Source organism: Eumetopias jubatus, unplaced genomic scaffold (assembly GCF_037043125.1).
Source record: "Eumetopias jubatus isolate StellerSeaLion01/CBP00866 unplaced genomic scaffold, mEumJub1_p1.0 scaffold_15, whole genome shotgun sequence".
In the NCBI taxonomy this organism is placed as follows: domain Eukaryota; kingdom Metazoa; phylum Chordata; class Mammalia; order Carnivora; family Otariidae; genus Eumetopias; species Eumetopias jubatus.
Genome location: NW_028274821.1, coordinates 92,008,534 through 92,027,745, shown reverse-complemented (window position 1 = coordinate 92,027,745; position 19,212 = coordinate 92,008,534). Strand labels below are relative to the sequence as shown.

General features: G+C 61.0%; 1 protein-coding gene across 2 annotated transcripts in view; it reads left to right on the top strand.

Annotated features, from left to right (window-relative positions):
• VAV2 (vav guanine nucleotide exchange factor 2) overlaps nucleotides 1-19,212 on the top strand; it is a 170,666-nt gene that overhangs the window by 103,158 nt on the left and 48,296 nt on the right. For both annotated transcript variants that reach the window (XM_088019240.1, XM_028093393.2), the window contains exon 4: nucleotides 9,574-9,642. In XM_088019240.1, coding sequence (XP_087875366.1) covers nucleotides 9,574-9,642 — 69 coding nt within the window. The remainder of the gene's footprint in view (nucleotides 1-9,573; nucleotides 9,643-19,212) is intronic.

The following is a 19,212-nucleotide window of genomic DNA, read 5'->3' as shown; positions in this document are numbered from 1 at the left end:
GCGACACTCGGGTCCGGGCTACTGGTGTGATCTTCAGCAGGTGCCTTAGCCCTGGGCCTATTTCCTGGCCTCTGAAAGGGAGGCCCCCATTGATTGATGGTTGGCGCCCATGGTGAGGGCCCAGGGCAGGAGCAGCCCTGTGTGGTGGTTCTCTGGTGAGGCCTGAGGATGCCTTTGAAGGTGAGACCGGGGCGGGCGGGTGTGGGCTGAACGTGGCTTTAAAAATATATGCACCCGGATCTATGAGTGGGGGCTCACTGGGGAAAACCCTGTGGGCCTTAATGCAAGGGCAAGTTTCCTTTAAGAGACACAGGGAGGAGAGACACGGGCAGAGGAGGGGCTGTGTGACCACAGAGGCAGAGGCTGGAGGTATGCAGCCACAGCCCAGGGACACTGCCGGGGCCCCCAGGAGCTGGGAGCGGCAGGAGGGCCCCCTCCCTAGAGCCTTGCATGGCCCTGCTCACACTTCGATTAGGACTTCTGGCCTCTAGCACTGAGAACATGAATTTCTGCCGGTTTAAGCCACGCAGTTGGTGGTACTTGGTTATCGGCGGCCCCAGGACCCTAGCACGGTGCATGTGGCTGGACAGCAGGCCCTGGGACAGGGGCCAGGTGGGGGACCCCAGCCTCCAGCATGCCTGGTGTGTGGAGGTGTGATGCTGCACTTCCCAGAAACCAGTCGATGTCCCCACGGAGCCCCAGCTCCCTCCTCATGCAGCCCCTGCCATGGAGACCTGCCTGCAGGGGGGGCTTGGGGTTCAGAGACCCCCGCTGGTCAGCAGGGATGGGACGGTGGGCCTCCAGGGACAGTGGCTCCTCCTCTGGGGGGTGCCCCGTCCCCAGAGCATTCGATGGGGGCAGTGAGCATGGCCACGTGTACTGGGTCCAGAGTCCTCAACTCCTGTCCTGCCCCCTGGGGAGCGAAGATTGCTTCACTCTGTGCCTGCTTCTTCAGCAAGTATCACCATTAAAAATTGATCAGGGCAGCTGTGCAACAGTATCCACTCATTTTCAGAGACGGAGCAGAACGCGTTGTCATGCGGCGGGATTTCTACACGTGCAGAAGGGCTGTGAGGTCGTTCAGCATGCCCATGGAGCACAGCGTGGCGTCCTGGCTCGGTGGCGATGTTGGGGCTGCGGCCTGGGGGGACCTGTCGTTAACAGGCTGTGGCCTGAGGTTAGCCGTGCTCTCTCCAGCCCCGAGCTCGGCTCCCAACGGTGGGGACGGCCCCGGGCCAAACAAACGCATCAGAACCCGGGAAGGTTCACCACTGTTTGCGAAAAGTTTCCAGGTGCTTTGAGCACGTCCAGTTCCGTGCAAGCCCAGCGCTCTCAGAAGCCCGAGGCCCGCGCCTCTCCTCCCTGGCAGGGGGCCTCTAATAGCCAAGGGACCGTCCCCCACGTGTCACCGGGCTGCCCTTCTTGCTGCGGTTCCCACCTGTCCTGTCCCTCCTCAGGGTTGGCTGCCTCTGTGAGTCGGGATGGACCGGGCTCTGCGGCGGCAAGAGATAGCCCCCGTGTCCCAGTGTGCCTTGGTCCTGCCGCGCCAGGTCAGCTGCTCCCAGAGCTGGGCTGGAACCGAGTGGCCGTCACGGTGGGTGGGGGGACACGGCAGCGCGTGTGCTGGCCCCTGCAGACTCTTGCCGGCCAGTGAAGCCAGGATGCTCGGTGACAGCAGTTCAGCCTGTCGAGCAGCTTGATGCTGCTTATCCCTGGGAGTGGGGGCTGCTGCTGTCCCCGCTTCACAGAGGAGGAAACCGAGGCCCAGAAGCTGAGGGGCTTGCCGGAGGTCACGTGATGAGGGCATGGTGGAGCTGAGCCCGGAGCCTGCCCTCATCGGGCAGAGCCGCCCGCGCTCCCGCCCCCGGACCCCCCACCGCGTGGCCTCCCTTTTGGCCAATGCACAGGAGAGAGAGGGGTCTTGGAACTGACCTTCCTAGTCCCTGTTTGTTCTGACCTGTTCCTCTTCTATTTTTATTCGTTTATGTAACTTTTCGTGATTTCGGACACCCCCAAGCCTGCCAGCCAGCGCAGGAACTAGAACATTCCAGCTCACTCCCGACCTGGTCCTGCTCCCGTGCTCACCACCTGCTTGCTTCTGTCGAGTTAGGCTTACGAAATCTCACGTGCGGTTCTGTCAGTCATCGTTGCTTTGGATCTTTAATCAAGAGAATCAGTCAGGTTGACTCTGGGGCCTCGCTGTTTCTCTCACTGCCCCATGACGCGTCAGGCCGTGGTGTGCGGCTCTGGGTCCTGGGAAGCACCCCCCCCCCCCCCCCGCTCCGGTGCCCGCCTCTTGTGCGTAGCTTCCCATGGGTCAGCGCTCCGAATGCCCATCTCCACCGGTGAGGGGCCCACTTTGCAGAGGAGGACGTGGAGGCTCTGAGGGGGAGCCTCTGGCCCTGGTCTCGCAGCTGGCCCTCGGTGCTGCTGGGTCTCCACCCCAAGGCCCTCAGGTGGGAGTCAGCAGAGAGTCGGGTTCCTGGGGCCTGGCCCGGCACTCACTCGGCCCTTCCAGCCTCGGTTCCTGGCAGGACTGACCCTAGCGGCACTTTGGGGTCACTGGTGGGAGACCTGGGACAGGCCTGCACCCCAACCCAGCACTGGAGGCTCTGGCCCTCCCTGATGCCAAGCTGCTCAGGGCAGATGCGCCTTGCTGGCTTTGTCTCTGGTCCCCAGTGGGGTTGGTGGCTGCAAAAAGCTGTGTTTTGTGCCATTTGGTAATTCCTGTCTTGGACCCTCCCCTCCTTGAGCACTCCCGGGGCGCTGGACGTCACCGCAGTGTGGGAATCTGGCCGACAGTGCCGGGAGCAGTTGGGATGGTGTCCAGCTGCGGCCCCTCCCGGGAGGGCAGCACCGAGACACTAGTGGTCTCTTGAAAGCTGACGCCTGGAGCCCAGCCCTGAAACTTGGCTGGGCTCTCGGCCCGACGGACTCCAGGTGGGGCAATGGCCCGCCTGGACCCCAGGCCCACGCCTAGTCCCCCACCCAGGGCCACCTTCAGACTCAGGGTTGGCGCCCCCGGGAGGGCTCCGCAGTGGCCATGCCGGACCCTGTGGTGTGTGGTGGGGGGACTGCAGGCTGTCCTTGTCCTCACTCAGGCCCAGGGCGGCCCACCCCCGGGACGTCGCTGCCTGCAGCAACCCCCTGTCCCTACCTGTCACCACTGTGTGCTGCCTTCCTGAGGCCCAGGCTCTAGGGGGACAAGTCCGAGGGTGGGGCGTCGGAGGGGCAGGGTGGGGGGGGCACTCAGATGCCCCAGTCAGTGCATCTTGCAGAGGAGGCGATGTTGGATCCTGCTGACCCCTCAAGGAGGGAACAGTGACAGGTCTGGGGCCCCGGAGGCCCCGGCAGAGGCTCTGGGAGGGAATGTACTTGGCATCCTGTGGGATGGAGAGGGGCCAGGGACAGTGGAAGAGACCACGTGGGGAGGGATGGGCAGGGCAGGGGGGTCTCTATGTCTCTCTGAGTGTGAGGGGGAGCCCTGGGGCATTTCAGCGGGGCCGTGACACCTCCCGTGCCCTAGTGGACATGGCCAGAGCAGTCCGTCCACGCAGGGCCACAGCAGGCCACGGGGATTTCCTGCCTCGCCCAGGCACGGGGTGGCGTCGGGTAGGGGGGTGGGGGGAGGGAACAGCAGAGTGGCCGCAGGAGCTGGGCCCTGCTGCTCGCGGGAGGATGGCCCTGCTGACCCACTGGCCTTTCCGCTCCTAACTGCTGCCATTCCGAGAAGCGGGCTGGAAAATGAAAAATACGTTGGGCTTCTCGGCTGCTGAGAAGTGGCATGGGGCTCCAGGCCCCTCCCTCCCTGCGGCCGGGGGCCGGGCCAACTATTCTTTCCCGACCCTGAGGTCAGAGTGTCTTCCTCCGCCTGGCTAGGGTTTTGGAAGCAAGGGCAGAAGCAGCCCGGCTGGGATCTGGGGATCATTTGGGCTTTCTCTTTGCGGGGGGCAGTACCTGCCACCTCTCTGGGTTGCCTTGGAGCCGGCCAGCCCTCCCCCCTCCACACGTCTGCTGGGCCTGCCTCTGCCGTGGCTTCACCTTGGTGTCCCTCCCCTCCAAGCCCCCGCCTCACAGAGGCACAGAGACCCTCCTGCCTCTGTGAGGACTTTGGTTTAAGATCCTGGTGGTAATGGGGCGCCTGGCTGGCTCAGTCGGCTCAGCGTCCGACTCTCGGTTTCAGTTCAGGTCATGTCTCAGGGTCGTGGGATCGAGCCCCATGTCGGGCTCTGTGCGCAGTGAGGAACCTCGCTCTCTCTGCCTCTGCCTCCCTGCCCCCTCCAACCCCGCTCGCTCACGCTTTCTCTCAAATAAATAAATCTTTAAAAAATAGACACAAGATCTTTGTGGTCAGCGCCTGGGCTGGCCCACCTGTCACTGTTCCTTGGCTACGGCCCCTGCTCCGGCCCGTCATGGCCTCCTCTGGCCTCCGTCCCAGCCATACGGAAGCTGCACATCCCCGCGTGTGCCGGCGTGTTCATCTGCCCCAGGCTGCGTTCTCCAGCCCCCAGCTCATGACCACGTCCACCGTCCCCCCTGGCCTCCACTGCCCTACACGCCAGGCCCTGTGGGAACCGTGCCCACGTTGCATCTCCTGCAGCGTCACAAAACGCCTGTGCTGCGGGGGGCGGGGGGGGGGAGGTTAATCCCCATTTTATAGACGAGTTAACTGAGGCCAGGGGCTCAGATCCCTTTGGCAAGCTCTGGGGCTGGGAAACTGGCCATCTGATACGAGGCTGGAACTCTGCACTCAGCATCGGACTCTGCTCTCCAAGTCGGCTCCCCCACCACCTCCCTCGAGAAGCCCACCTGATTTCCCCAGGCCAGGACTGCCCTTCTGCCCTGAGCCTTTCCTCCTGCTCCCTGTGCCCTTCAGCCCCGTGTGGACTGCATGTGGGGTGTGGGTTGCCCTCCTCTCCAACACAGGCTGTAGCCTGAGCTGGGTGCGGGCGTGGGTGGGGTGCACTGGCTGGCGCTGCCCCCTGATGCGATGGCCCGTCCACACTGGGTGGGGTGACGGGCTGAGAAAAGAAACGAGATCCGTTGGCTTGTTTTGACAGTCGGGGCTGTTTAGCAGGAGAGCCGTTTTTAATAAGGAAACCCTGGTGCTTCAAGGCCTCCCAGCCAATTACCAGGCAGCACCCAGGTGACTCTCTCAATAATTAATCGGGCCTGTTGGGTCCTCCAGGCCACTGTTCTTGATGTGCCTTTCAAGTTTGCCCGGCTGCCAGTTCCCTTGTAGACTGGTGCCAACTGAGGTGTTGCCCCCTCCCCCGTCCCCCCCCCCACCACGCTGACCGCTTCCTTCTCACCCGCCCCTGGGCACACCTGGGCACACCTGGGGAGATGAGACTGACCCTGCTGGTGTCCTGCTGGTGCCGGGCCCTCCCACAGCCCCACCGCACCTCATCCTGAGGCCAGTTTCAGAATGGGAAACTGAGGTCCGGCCAGAGAAATGAGCTGCCCAGGAGCCCTCCACTGTTATTGTCCCCCACCTGCAGGACTAGGTGGCCAGCACTGAAGTTCCCACGTTCCAGGGGACTCCCTAGTCCCAGGCAGACCAGACGGCCTCATCCCTTGCAGGGCAGTGCTGAGTGCTGGGGACCCCAGGCCTCTGGGGCCCAGTCTGCTCTCTGGGGGCCTTGGGCCCATCTCACCCTCCAGGACGGGAACCCAGGGTCCCCACCCATCTCTCGGACACACCAGGCGGCCAAGGTGGACCCGAGCCATCCGTGACCCTGCCCTTGAACATGGACCTCAGAGGTCACTTGCAGGGAGCATTCTGTGAGTCAGAATTCCAACTTACTTCTGGAACACGCGAAGTGAAGGATGAAGTTAGGGTGTATCTCAGACCCTGGATCCCTTTCATCTGAACGTCCGCAGAACGTGGGAAAATGAACACTGTATCCTAGATTCTCTGGATGGTGCTGAGTGATCTTGAATACCCACATCGGAGCCAAGCACTGACCCAAAGTGTTCTTACTTTCCAGAGTATGAACTTTCGTTTCCAGGGAATGTTCTTCCTTCTGAGGCATGGGAAGAAAGAGCTCTGTGGGGTGGGTTGCAGACCCCCATGGGGGTGCTGACTCTGTGTCCCCTGGGGGGGGGGGCCTGCCCTTGGGGGCTGGCTCCAGGAGTCAGCACCTGGAGCTGCCGTTCAGGAGGCCGTGGGGACCTTGAGGACTGCCTGTGTCTGAGCTCTGGACTGGGCAGGTGGGCTCTTGGGGTGGGCCACCCAGCAGGGAGGGAGGGCAACCCATGCTGTCATTTACGGGGCACTTGCTGGGTCGAAGCACCTGAGTTTAGAGACTCACTGCATTACCTCATTTAATCTCAAGTGACTACCACTGACGTTCTGCAGTTGGGGAAACTGAGGCAGAGAGGGAGCATGCCCTGTTCGGGGCCATGTAGTGAGTCTGGATTCGAACCCAGATCTTAGTTCTTAGCTCTCCCCACAGGGCCTCCCCTAAAATGAAGGTGACAGAGGTTGTGGGGCCTCTGTTTTGGCTTCTGGCCAGTGCTCGATTTCCAGTGTGTGGGGGGCTCGAGCGGGGAGCAGCAGTCTGGGTCCTGGGCGGGGCCATCTGCAGATACAGCTCAGGGATGAGATAAACACCTGCCATGCTCCTGGGGGCTTCCTGCTCTGGAGTGAGGGAACCCCCAGGGAAACGGCCCCAGGAGCCCACTGCTCAGGGCCTTCCAAGAAAGCACACCCTAACCATTCCCCATATAGCTGAGCTCCTGGAGTCTGTCCTGCATGGACCCGAGATCACCACCTTTAGCTCCAGGACCCCCAGAGCGTCTGGTCTGCCCCCTTCCGGGCCATGCATCCTTCCCCCGTGTACCTGTAAGCACAGTTGCCCATGTGGGCACTTTTCAGAAGCCACAGTTTTTTAGCAGATTCTCAAAGAAGTGCTGAGGACGAAGACCAGAGCCTGATTTATCGATCGCAGAGCTTCTCCCTGAAGCAATGACCAACGGCAGACCCAAAGGGGCAGCTCAGAGCAGGTGCCCAGTAAATACCAGTGAATGAGTGAAGGAGAACGCACGAGTGATTTGGAACTAGGAGTTGGGCTCTCATCTGTTCTTTATTCAGGGATTTAGGCTCGGACACCCCCTCAGGGTGCCCTGTTTTCAGGTCCCCTTCCTCTAGCTGGTTATTCCTCATTCCCCCAATTGTCCTGTGCAGCTAGGCCATGCTGGCCTCAGCCACTGGATGCTGAAATTGTCCTTGTGGGGGGACGTGGGATTTGGGGGGCCTCCTCCAGCAGCAGTGGTGCAGACCTTTCTCTCACTGCCTCCGGGAGGAGGGGGTGCTGGGGAAGCTTGGTGGGGGGAGTAGATGCTGCCTGACGCGCCTCTGCTTCCGGCCCGGGCATCCCCGTCATTCCCTTGGCGGTCCAAGTGGGAAACTTGGCTTCCCAGAAGCTGGGCTCAAGGAAGTGCGTGCTCAGGAAGGGTCTGATGGGACCGGAGGAGCCCATCCTGCGGGGGGGACCCGGGGGACCCACTGTGGTGTTTAACCCACGATCATTTCTGTGCAGACCATTGCCCTGTGTGTCCCTCTCTTAAAGAGCAGATTAACTCCACTGTTAACATCGGCATGTCTGGTGAAGCCCGGCAGGGGAAACTGGGGGGTAGATGCGGCATGGGTGGGGGTTCTGGACGATTAGCAGTACCTGAGACAGAAGGATGGAGCCAGTCCTTGCTGCAGCGTGACCCCTCGGGCTTTAAGATACAGTGGGAACGCAGCCCCGTACGGTGCCCTCTGTGCAGACGGGTGTCCCCAGTGTTAAACCAGGGTCAGTGTTGTAAAGTCTCAACTCAGGGATGACTTGAACGCGGCCACGTGGGTTCTCAGAACCTCTTCTTAAAGATGCATTCATGTATCTAATTCAGGGCTGCCATTTTTTTGTTGTCTTGGGGGGGGGGGTAGGGGGAAGAAAGCCTGAGACTGTGTGACGTCCATCCATCTGTCCACCCATCCGTTCCCCAACCCACCCACCCAACCCCTCCCTGAAATCCTGCACCCTCCCCACGCCCCACCCCACATCTCATTCACGTGTCCATCAACCCACAGATCAACCACTGTCCCAGCCACCCGTCCTCCCAGACAGCCGTCCATCATCCGCCCACGTATCTGTCTGTCCATCCATCTGTCCATGCTTTTCTAGTGACAGGCTTCGTGCTGGGCGGACGTGGACCCAGGCCGGGAGCATGGTCAGATCTTCCCACGTGAGGTGGGGTTGAATGGAATCTTGAAGGGGTCTGGGTCTTGGGGAACGGGGTGGGGCAGGAGACTGGGGGCAGAGTGGTTGGGGACAAGGCCGCCCCTGCCCCGTGTGCTCCTGTCTCCTCTCGGAGCCAGCTCCCGGCAGCCCGGCTGGCCGCCCCTCCCTCTCCCGCTCTGGCCCACACTGGCGGTCATCTGTCTTTGGCTGTGGCAGAAATGGGACTGGGCTTGTGGTTCCGTTCTCGAGGGAGCTCGTGGCCCTGAATGAGGGTGTTGGGATGCAAGGAACAGAGTCCGTTCTGTTGCATTCTGAGCTGCCCAGCTGACGGAGCGGCACCCCGCCCCCCCCAGGAACCCTGTCCCTCGCCCCTCTGCAGGTGTTTACCACATGTGACGTCAGCCTTAGGATTCAATGGTGCCGAGGTCACTGTCACCCTTGTCAGGAGCAGTTTGGTTGGGGGAGTGGACACGGGTTCAAGGCCCAGAGAGGAGATGGTGGGGGAGACGGATGGACTGCTCCTCGGGCACAAGGCTGAGGCAGCGGAATGTGGTGGGGGCTGAGGTGTGGCCTCGGGGGACGGCTTACCTGTGGCGATGACCCAGTAGGGAGGGAACATCCGTGCGGCCATCGAGGGGACACTAAGGAGACTGCCGTGCTTCATCTGGGGCCCCTTGCCCCTGTGGCTCCCTTTCCAAAGGGGAGACAGGTCCTTTGGGAAGGCCGCCAGCGCTTCTCAGGACATGCTCTGACCCCCAAGCCAGGCCTCTGTGGGCTGGTGGGTGGGATGGCAGGGCAGTAGCCTTCTCAGAGGCCCCTGGTGTGTGCCCAGGATGATGGGCGGCCTCCCACACAGCGTGCTCGGCCACTGCCCTCGGGCGGGGAGGGTGCTGGGTGCCCTGGAGCTCCGCCGTCCCCGCCAGAATGCCCTCCTGCGTCCTATCCTCCAGGTGGACGGAGCCGGCAGCCCTCTCGGCCGTGGCTAACCACGGGGTGCCCCAGGAGCCCACATCCCCGTTTCTGGAATCCCCCTCAAGTGTGCAGGCAGGAGTGTCTCAGCGGCAAAAGCGCCCTGCCGTCCCTAACCCAGTTCCCTCATTTGCCAGTGGGGCCGCGCGGGGGTCGATGGAGAGTGACCTTCCGTGCCCCAGGGTCAAGCTGCGCTCTCCTCACCCTGGACTCCTCCACCTGCTGGTTCTGACGTACAAGCCGCTGTCGTGTGGATCTGCTTCCTTCTGCAAGAGCAGACAGAGCCTGCCCTTGCAGGGCCGTCGGGGGTACTTGGGCTGGGTGCCCGGCCGGGCCGAGGAGACCTGCTCACTCCCCTCCCCTCTCTCCACAGGCCCTTTCCCTCGGAGGAGACCACCGAGAATGACGACGATGTGTACCGCAGCCTGGAGGAACTGGCGGAGTAAGGAGTTGGCGGTACCGGGTCGGGACGGGACGGGGTTGGGGACGGGGTTGGGGACGGGGTTGGGGACGGGGGAGTTGCGGCCCCACTCCGGGCAGAGCCGCCCTTCCGCCCCACCCAGGGCCTCCCCACGCGGTTGGTGGTGTCACGGGTGCCCCCAGCCTCGTGAGAGCTCAGGCGGACAAGTCATTCTTCACTTCACGCCTCCTTCCGTGTTCTGGAAGGTTCCCCAGCTACTGTTGTGGGTGGGGAGAGCTGGTGTTTCCAGAAGCAGGGGCCTCTGGAGCTCAGGCTATTAGCAGGGGCAGTTTGTGGGTTCAGGGGTGTCTCGTGGCCCAACAGGGGTGGGTGAGGGCCCGAGACCAGGCCACCTGAGGCCACGGGGGCATCTCCCTCCTTCTCTGTGACCCCACCCGGACTCACATCGCTCTGTCTCTGAGAACTCCCTTCTTCCATCCTCACGCAGCCCAGGCCTGGTCACCCTCCCGGCTGTTTCGCCTCACAGTCCTGGAGCCCCCAGGAACCAACGAGAAGCCCGGGGCGGTGGTCCGGCTCTGTGGGGTCAGCGGTGGCCAGGGATGGGGGCCATGCAGCTACTGCTCAGAGAAGGGGTCCGGGCAGCTTCCCTGAGGAGGGGCAGGGGGATGGAGGAGGCAGGGTACCCCATTTGCGCAGGCGAGGAGGCTCGAGCGGTGATGGGCTTGTCCCGGCCCTGGGCTGGTGCGCGGGGGCCCTGACCCGGCTGGCGCCCTGCCCTTCCCAGCCTCCTGCCCACTGGACCCCTCGTTCCCGCTTAGCAGCAGATGTGGCTTTGCCCCGGAGAAATGGCCGCTGCTTCTGGGGAGACTTTCCGTGCCCCTCCTCTTCATCAGCACAGACTGGGAGTAAGACCCAGTGAGAGCTGGTGCTTCCTGGGCGCCCTCCCGGTGTTGAGGCTCCGTGCTTCATGCCCACCCTCCCATCCGGGGCTGCCTCTAGGGCGTGGGGCCCGGCAAGTGTTTTTGCAGGATCCCCGTCGATGTAAACACTCTGAGTCACCAAAGCGCAACACGTCAGCACCATGCTGGCTGCCCGATCCCGGGGGAGTCTGTGAATGAGGCAGCTCGCCGGCCAGTGGGGGCAACCGCCCAGCCCACCTGCCGAGCCTGGGCTGGCCCTGCTGGGATGTGTGGGGCGCCCTGGGGCACCTGTTGGCCCCGTGCCGGTGTGAGGTCTGGAGAGTGCCCTGAAGGAGACACGTGGGGGCCGGGCTCCACACGACTCCTGTCCGGGTCCTGGAGCACCCCGCCTGCTGGCCCTGACCAGTCCCAGGAAGCACAGGCGGACTTGGCTGTTGAGAAAGGGGCCTCGTGTGGTGCGGGCCTCAATGACAGGCTGCTCCCCCCCACCCTGAAGAGGGTGGGAAACTGAGGCTCAGAGGCACAGCTGGAGGGAGGTCCCCCAGGGGGAGGCCCAGCCCGTCCCACCTTCTCCCCGGCTGCTGTCAGCAACCCCCTCACTTGCTGAGCTCAGGTTGGAAGTGCCTCTTTTCCTCTCCTCCTGGCATTTCTTGCCTTGAGGTCCTTCTCATCTGCCACATCTGGGCCTGGGTATCCTCCACTTGGGAAGCCTCTTGTACCACCCCTCTGACTCCGAAGGGCACCCACAACCCCGTTTGGCCTTTGGGCTGCCCGTGGGGTACACCATGATTAGGTGGTGAAATGTCTGTGTTCTGTAGACCGGCGGGTTCTGAGGTCGGACCCCGTGTCTTCTTCATGCCCCCCAACCTTCAGCCCCTAGCAGCACGCACCTCACGCACACAGTGTGACAGCAAGTCCCACGCGGTAAGGACGGTGATGGGGGTGGTACTTACAAGAGCCTTTTCAGGGCTCGGCGTTGCTGAGACTTCATCTCCTTATGTACAGCCCCACCATCTCTTTGTTGTTTTTTTTTTTAAAGATTTTATTTATTTGACAGAGAGACACAGCGAGAGGGAACACAAGCAGGGGCAGTGGGAGAGGGAGAAGCAGGCTTCCCGCCGAGCAGGGAGCCCGATGCGGGGCTCGATCCCAGGACCCCGGGATCATGACCTGAGCCGAAGGCAGTCGCTTAACCAACTGAGCCACCCAGGCGCCCCCCCCCCCGCCACCATCTCTTTGTAAGGTCTGCTCTGCGGGGTCCCCATTTCACAGACAAGGAACTAAGTAAGGCCCAGGGCCCAAGAGCCCCCGTCAGGCGCCAAGAGTGGGGTCTTCAGCTGCCATTTCTCCTCTAAGTCACCAATGTGAGGCTGAGGGTCTGCTCCTTCCAGAAACGTCCCTCCGTGGTCAGCACAGACCGAGGGCTCCGGGAGGACAGGGTCACGCTGGCCTCGTGCAGCCCAGACCAGGCATGAGATACGTCCTCGGACCAGCCAGGGAGCCTCCCCTCCGCGGCCACGTGGGGGCCCCTGCCCCCTCTGGTGGCTGCTGGTGTACGTTTGGGGTTGTGTTCCTGTGCCCTGAGTCCCACAGTGGTCCTGGGGTGCCCGTTCCCCCCGTGACCAATGCCCGGAGCCAGACGCGGGATGTGACTCGGCTCACACAGGGAAGCCAGGCCGCGCTTGCCAGTACTCCTCTTCCGTGACATTAACAGCGCGCCTCCTTCCTTGTGACTGTGGTTATTGCCAACATAAATCATGAATTACAGGGAAGGGGGATGCATTTGAGTCTTTAACTCATGTTTTGGTCCCAGTGGTTCCAGTTTAATAAATTTTGCATGCTTTTTTTTCTCCCTTCTCTTTTTACTGAAAAGCACGGTTTCCTAGCATCTTGTCTCCATGGGCTTTGGATTGATATTTATCCATTAGGGCAATTGACAAGACGGAAACGGACCTGCCGTTGCTTACCTGGCCCTGCTGGGGGAGGGGAGGCGGCTGCAAGTCTCCGAGGCTAGAGCTGGGGCACTGCTGTGGGTCCCACGGCCGGCGGTGGCAGGGAACAGGCAGTGACATTTCGAGCGCAGCCGACTCATTCTTTGCCTTGGGCTCTTGGCCAGGCGTCCAAAGTGATGATCACCTTGTGCTTCCGAAGGGCCCTGCCGGTTGCCCAGACCTCAGACACGTAGCAGCTGTTTGAGGTGGTCGGATGCTGGCTCCCCCGCAGGGAAGCTGGTGTGGTTCTCGCGGCTCCGGCGACGGACCGCCACGTGTGAGTGGCCCCATGCACACTTTTCCTTCAGTCGGTCACGTATCCGTTCAGTGGCCAGCTAAACACCAACGCTTCCTGTGTGTCGGCTCAGGGTCAGGAGCTGGAAACATAAAGGGGAATGAGACCCACCCCTGCCTCCTAGGACCCCAGGAGGGTGGGGTCACATGGGTCTCCCAGGGGGGACCTTTTGGAACACCCTTAGAGGGCTTGTTCTTACTGGAGTTGTCTAGAGCCTTCACTGTCCCCAACGTCCCCCAGTGTCCTCAGCCCGCAGGATATCGCTCCACAGTGAAAGCCCCCTTCCGGGCCACCTAGAGCAGCTATCTCGGCCGTGCAGAAGAATCTGTCCATCCTGCTGCCGCCATGTCTTGTGTCCGAAGCAGCAAAGCCTGTCCCATCGGACATGGCCTGGGAGCCTGGGCTCTGTCACCTCCTAATTGCATGGTCTTTGGCAAGTTACCCACCTCTGTGCCTTGGTTTCCCTATGTGTAACCCATAGGTGTCAGGATCAGTTTCGGGAAGACCATCTGTGATATTGCGGGGGGCACAGTGCCCGGTGGGAACACTCTGAGCCCTCAGGCGAGCATGGTGGTTCCTGTCTACCTGTTTCACCAAAACTGGCTTTTTCCCTGGGTTTCCTAATAGCCGTGGCAATGCTGTCTGGCAGGCCACATGCGTGATTGTAGACTTTCTAGCAGAAACAGAAGTAGGTGCAATTAATGGTAAGAATGTATTTTTATTTAACGCCGTATATCGAAAATTGGTATTAGCTCAGTGTGGAAGCCAGCACAACCGGTCACTGATGTGGTAGCTTGCCTTCTCCCCCGTGGCTCAGAGTCCAGTCTGCATGCTTGACGCTGACAGCACAGCCCAGTTCACCGGGCCACGTTTGTGAGCCCACAGCCACGTGTGGCTAGTGGCCCCAGTGTGGGCGGCACGGGTGTTGGATCCAGAACACGGTTCCAGGAGCTTGTGTGGAGCCCTCCCCACATTTGAATGGATGATGCTGGACTAACATTATGTTCTCAAGTGCTCTAAGCTCGCTTTTGAGATCACTGAATAATGTATAATCGAATAATAGAGTAGCTGGTTGAAAAAATTAACACGAAATACTGCCACTTAAATGGTCTATTTCAAGCTCCCGGGGCGCCGTCACTGACCGCTGGGGCTTCGTGACCTGGGCTCTGGCTTTGCTCTGTAACATCCCTCGTTCTTTCAAGGGGCCTCGGTTGCCCCCGGGTGACACCATGCCACTCACTGGGGGTGTGCTGGCAAGCACCTGCTTATCTGAGGCTGAGTAGCAGCAAAGGCGACATTCTGTGTTACTCAGGGCACGTCAGGTCCTTCGTAGGGTCTCAGTTTCCCTACCTCTGAAATGAAAGCAGCAACTGACAGTGTGGATCCCTTCAAGCCTGAAGGATCCACGGCTTTGTGACTGAGGAGCCCACTGCTTAGCGCTCCCGTCGCTTCCCTGGGAGTCAGAGTGATTTTCGGGCTTAAACAAACATGATTGTGGCACGGCAGGGGACATAATTTATCTATAAATGTATAGCTGCATGCTTTATTGAATCGTAAAATGACTTTGCAGCTTTAAATGTGTCATATTAGCGTCGTCGGGATAATTTTTTAAGATGCATAAAATGTAGAAGGAGTGTCCCAAGTCGATGCTCCTGCAAGGGTGTGAGGACGTCGTCTTAAGGTAGGGGTCCTTCTTGTCCCTGGGGAGGGAGGCGGGGGCCGGCCTGCTGTGAGGGCCCCCTTACCGGCAGGGAATGGGGACAGTCACTGCGCCCGACTGTGACCCTTGTTCGAGTGACAGCCTATCCCCGCCCACCGTCCTTGCCTGCCCGCCTCTCCCCGCTGCACCGAGAGCTTGTTTGAACACCGTCCCGAGTTCCCAGATGTTCAAGCTGCTTGCGTGAAAATTCAGTGTTTCACAGACACCTGCACGTGTCGGGACGTCTGTGTTGGGTCGGGAGGGGCCGGGTTTGGGGACATCTGCTGTTCTCTCCAAAGGATCGCTTTTCCATGGGGGACAAGTTTGGAATCAGATGATGCAGAAACAGCCCTGCTAAAAACAAACAGCAGCCCCCGGCCCTGTGGGACAGGCAGCCCTCCCCAGCTCCCGTGGAGGACCCCAACAGCCCCACAGTCTGAAGGAGGTTGAAGAAAAGCCCCCCAGAGCAGAGGCATTGGCAGATGCCCCTTACCCCCCGGCCAGCCTGGGAGGCCGCCGTCCTCAGGCTCACAGTGGGAGGAGGCTGGTGGAGGGGGGCGGGGGTCCGGGGAGCCCTGGGTGCTGTGCAGGTGTCCCCTTACCCTGCGGTCTCACTGCTTGAGGGTGCCTCCCAGAACTCAGGCCCTGGCTCTGGGCTGCTAAGGTGGTGACAGCCGGACACAGCCCTGCCACAGCCCTCCTTCGACAAGGCCAGCTTCCGTGCGGCTGAGCTGCCTCTCATCTGGCCGTTCAGGTCTCCGTTTGTACGGCAGAGGGAGTGCTGACGGTGGGCCAGGTGTGTGTGGTCTCCAGCCGGGTATCCTTGGCAGCACGGGGGGCCCCAAACCCTGCAGAGGGTCTCTCCATCCTTGTGGGAGCTCCGGGAGGCCCCTCCTGCCGTGGGGCCTGGCCCAGGGGAAGGTGTGAAGCCAGAGTCGCAGAGCACACGCGGGGTCTGTCCCACGCGGAGCGCTGCAGGTGGGTCCCGGACCTCCCCCTTTGGACCAGAGACTGGCCCCGGGAGGTGAGGTGGCCGCACACACCAGCGAAAGAGCGGAACTGTGGTTTGAACCAGGTCCGTGTGAGTCAGCAGGGCGCCTGCCCCGGGCTGTGTGACAGGGTCTGCCACAGACCTCTCCTCACTCCAGAAGCTATCCAGGGGGCATCCACGGGGGGGGGGGGGGCGGTCAGGCCAGGAGACGGGGAGGGCTTCCTGGGGGAGGTGTTGCTGCAAGTGCACTTGGAGGGAGCATAGGACTTGTCAAAGTGTGATTTAGGAAACCTTCCCTCACCCCCGCCAGGCTGCTTACTGCCTTATTTTGGGCCAGGGTCTGGGGAGAGTCTGGGTCTCAGCTGCGTCTCTGTGGGTTACTCAGGAATTCAGGGCTGGCGGTCCTGCCCCCAAAGTCACCGTGTCTGTACATGTGGCCCAGCGGTGGGACAGGCAGCCCTGGAGCCCTGGCCCCTCTCTCCTGCCCCTGTGGTCTAGACCAGCTGCCTTCCAGAGCTGGCTACAGGACAGGGTGGGCAGAGGGCCGTCCGTCCAAACCCTGCCCGGTAACTGGGCTCATAGGGTTGTCTTCTCATTCTGGTTATGGAGACAGTTGGCCACAGCTGGTGAGACTCGCCGCCCAGTGCTCTGCTCCCCACAGCTCTGAGATTTCCTGCACTGCTCTCCTGGAACATCTCGGCCCCTTGGTGCCCGGGCCTGAGCTGCCCCGGCTGGCCTGGGGCTTGGGTGACCTTGAAACCCTGCTCCCTGACCCCCAGTTTTTTCGTTCCCTGTGCCAGAGTCTGCACAAGGGGCCTCATGAACGAATGCAGAGCAGATGCCCCAGTGCCTTCTCTGACCTGCTAAATAGTCAGGTGTATGCAGGCCCATAGATACGGCACAGACTTAGCTGAATTTTTATTCTTATACCTAATCAGACCCAGGTCCTTTCAGGACCAAGGCGGTCACAGTGATTCTGTGGCCTGATTTAACAGTCTCTGCAGGCTGGGGAGGCCGCTGTGGAAGGGGAGTTTCCAAGATGTGCATATTCCTCTTGGTCCCAGAAGGAAGCAGGGACCAGCTGGGCTTGGCCAGGAGAGGTTTACCTTCTGTCTAGTCAGGGCCTCTCTAAATCATTTTGTCCACACTCACTTCTGGGATGCTGTGAGTATAAAGACTAGATTAATACATAACTGACTCGGTGGCTTGGGGGGCGCCTGGGCGGCTCAGTCAGTGAAGCGTCTGCCTTCGGCTCAGGTCATGATCCCGGGGTCCTGGGATGGAGCCCCGTGTTGGGCCCCGTGGTCATCAGGGAGTCTGCTTCTCCCTCTGCCTCTGCCGCTCTCTGCCGCCCCCTACTTGTGCTCTTTCTTCCGTACGCACTCTCTCTCAAATAAATGGATAAAAATCTTAAAAAGAGAAGTACTGCTTAAAACACGAATACGCGTAACATCCTGCGTTTCACCGCAAAACGTCCTGTCACGTACATGATCCCGCTGTGATTGCTTACAAATCTGCATCCTACAGAACCCAGCCTGGAGGTAACCTCCTCCAGGAAGCCACCCTGGCCTTACTAGGCTGAATGAAGGGCTCCTTCCCTGGAAGATTGACAAGCCCACCAGGACTGTCTTTGTCACCATGTCACCATAGCCTTCCTGCATTTGTCCCCCACCCCCGGAGCTGAGCTCCCCTTTAAGGGCAGGCAGCTTGACCTGAGCCCTGCACACTGGCACAGAGGACATGCCCGGTAGTAGTGGGGAGGTCCTGAGCCTTTGCTCTTTCCATTCTGAGGACCCGAGGAGCAGCCCCTGAGTGCCAGGCCCGGTGCCCAGCCCCATCATCTCAACCTTCACAGTAGGTCCTGTCCCCATTCTGTAGTTGAAGCAGTTAAGGCTCAGAGAGGGTAGGTGACTTGCCTGGGGTCACACAGCACACTCTACATGACAGTGTAGGGGCTGAACCCCTGAGCCATCTGCTGCTGTGGCCCAGGACATTCCTCTGGGCCTTACCCTTATGACCCAGCCCAGGGGGGTGGGGATGCACTTGTACTGCTTACAAAGTACCCCAGGAGAAGAGAGAGTTTGATAGGGAGCATGGGGCCCGGCGAACTGGGCGCCCTCTGGGAGTCTGGCAGCCATGGTCTCGTCTTGGTGTGCTCCTACACGGCTTGGCAACCTTGGGTGACTGTCTTGCCCTCTCTGGGCCCTGCTGTAGGAAGAGCAGCCCCTCCCTCCCACGTTGGGGTGAGGGTCTGCTGAGGAGTGTCCATGTGTCTGTCCCTACGTGAGACCACCCGGCCCACAGCTGGCTTCTTCTGGCCCTCGGGGGCCGCTCTCTCTGCTGTGCTGCGTGGACCGGGGTCAGGAAGTGTCCAGTTTGGTTTCCAAGTAACAAGTTAATGGTGGTTCGGTGTCTGGCTTCCCACCCTCAGACAGCCCGGGGCCAGAACGCACATCCACGCCTGTCAGTAGGGATCTTTTATGTCAACTCTAAACACACAGGTTTGCCCGAGGCTGAAAGCAGAGGCTGAAAGCAGAGAGTTTGTTCGCCTTCCTTTGATTTTCCTTAGGTGGTGGGGGCGGGTGGCAGGCCTCTCAGAGCAGCTGACTTTCTGTAACAAAATCGGGGCGGGCACGTCAGGCTTCGGGGGACCAGGCCGCGGGGTCTGGGGCGGGAGGGAAGGCGGGTTCCTGCCCTCTCTGGGGGGCAGCGGGCCATTGTGAGGACGAAAATAATTGTTGGGATTTAGCATCTGTCAGCAGGGCTGCGTGTTGGAAAATAGCAGCAGCGAAAGGCGGAGCCTGGGGAGAGGGGAGGGAGAGGTGGTGGGGGAGGCAGGAGGGCGGGTCACTGCCCCCCCCCCAGCGGAGCAGTGGTGGGGGCTGGGGAGGCCGGGGTCCCCCGCGTCCGAGGAGGGGAATCGGGTGGGTCTCGCTGGGGCCGTGGGTCAGACCCCAGCCCTGGACGCTCACCTGCCCTTTCCCATTTGGTCCGGGATCTGTCCCCACCCACCCTGCCCCGTTTGCGGAGTCCTTGGGCTCGCTTGTGGGCGGCGGGACAGGGCTCGCTCATCGGCGCGGAGACCTGGCCTCCGGACTCCCAGCCTCGTGTGTTTCAAAACCTGGGCAGTGTTTTATTTATTTATTGAGCGCAGGTCCCTGTGCTGAACGTTGTCCCGCCGAACCTCCCCTCCCTCCCTTGGGGGTAGCAGGCTGCTGCCACTTACTGAGCACCACTGAATGCCAGGCCTGTGCTGGTCACTTCCATCATGGCTGATCCTTCCACCTACCTCGCCAGGAGCTTGGGGTTATTCCTAGTTCACAGATGGGGAAACTGAGGCGTAGGTCCTCCTGCCCAGAGTGACACAGCCAGAAACTGGTAGCGCTGAGGCTCCATCTCAGACTCTCCTCCTGACTGCTTCCCCATGGGGTGAGCGGACGAGCAAGTCAAGTTCTTGCCCCTGGCAACCTGGCGTACCCCTGTCAGGCCTGAGGGGGTGGGGACCAGACAGCTCTCATCCAGTGCTGACCAAGTGCCGTGACATGCACACAGCTTCTGTGTGGCACGGACCTTGGGGTTTTCCATGATGTGTAGCCTCTGATAAGTTAGAATCTCTCCAAGATGAGTCTCTGTTGGCCCGAGGGGTTGATTGGCAAAGAATCGGGGTGTAATTGAGACGATCTAACACAAAAGCA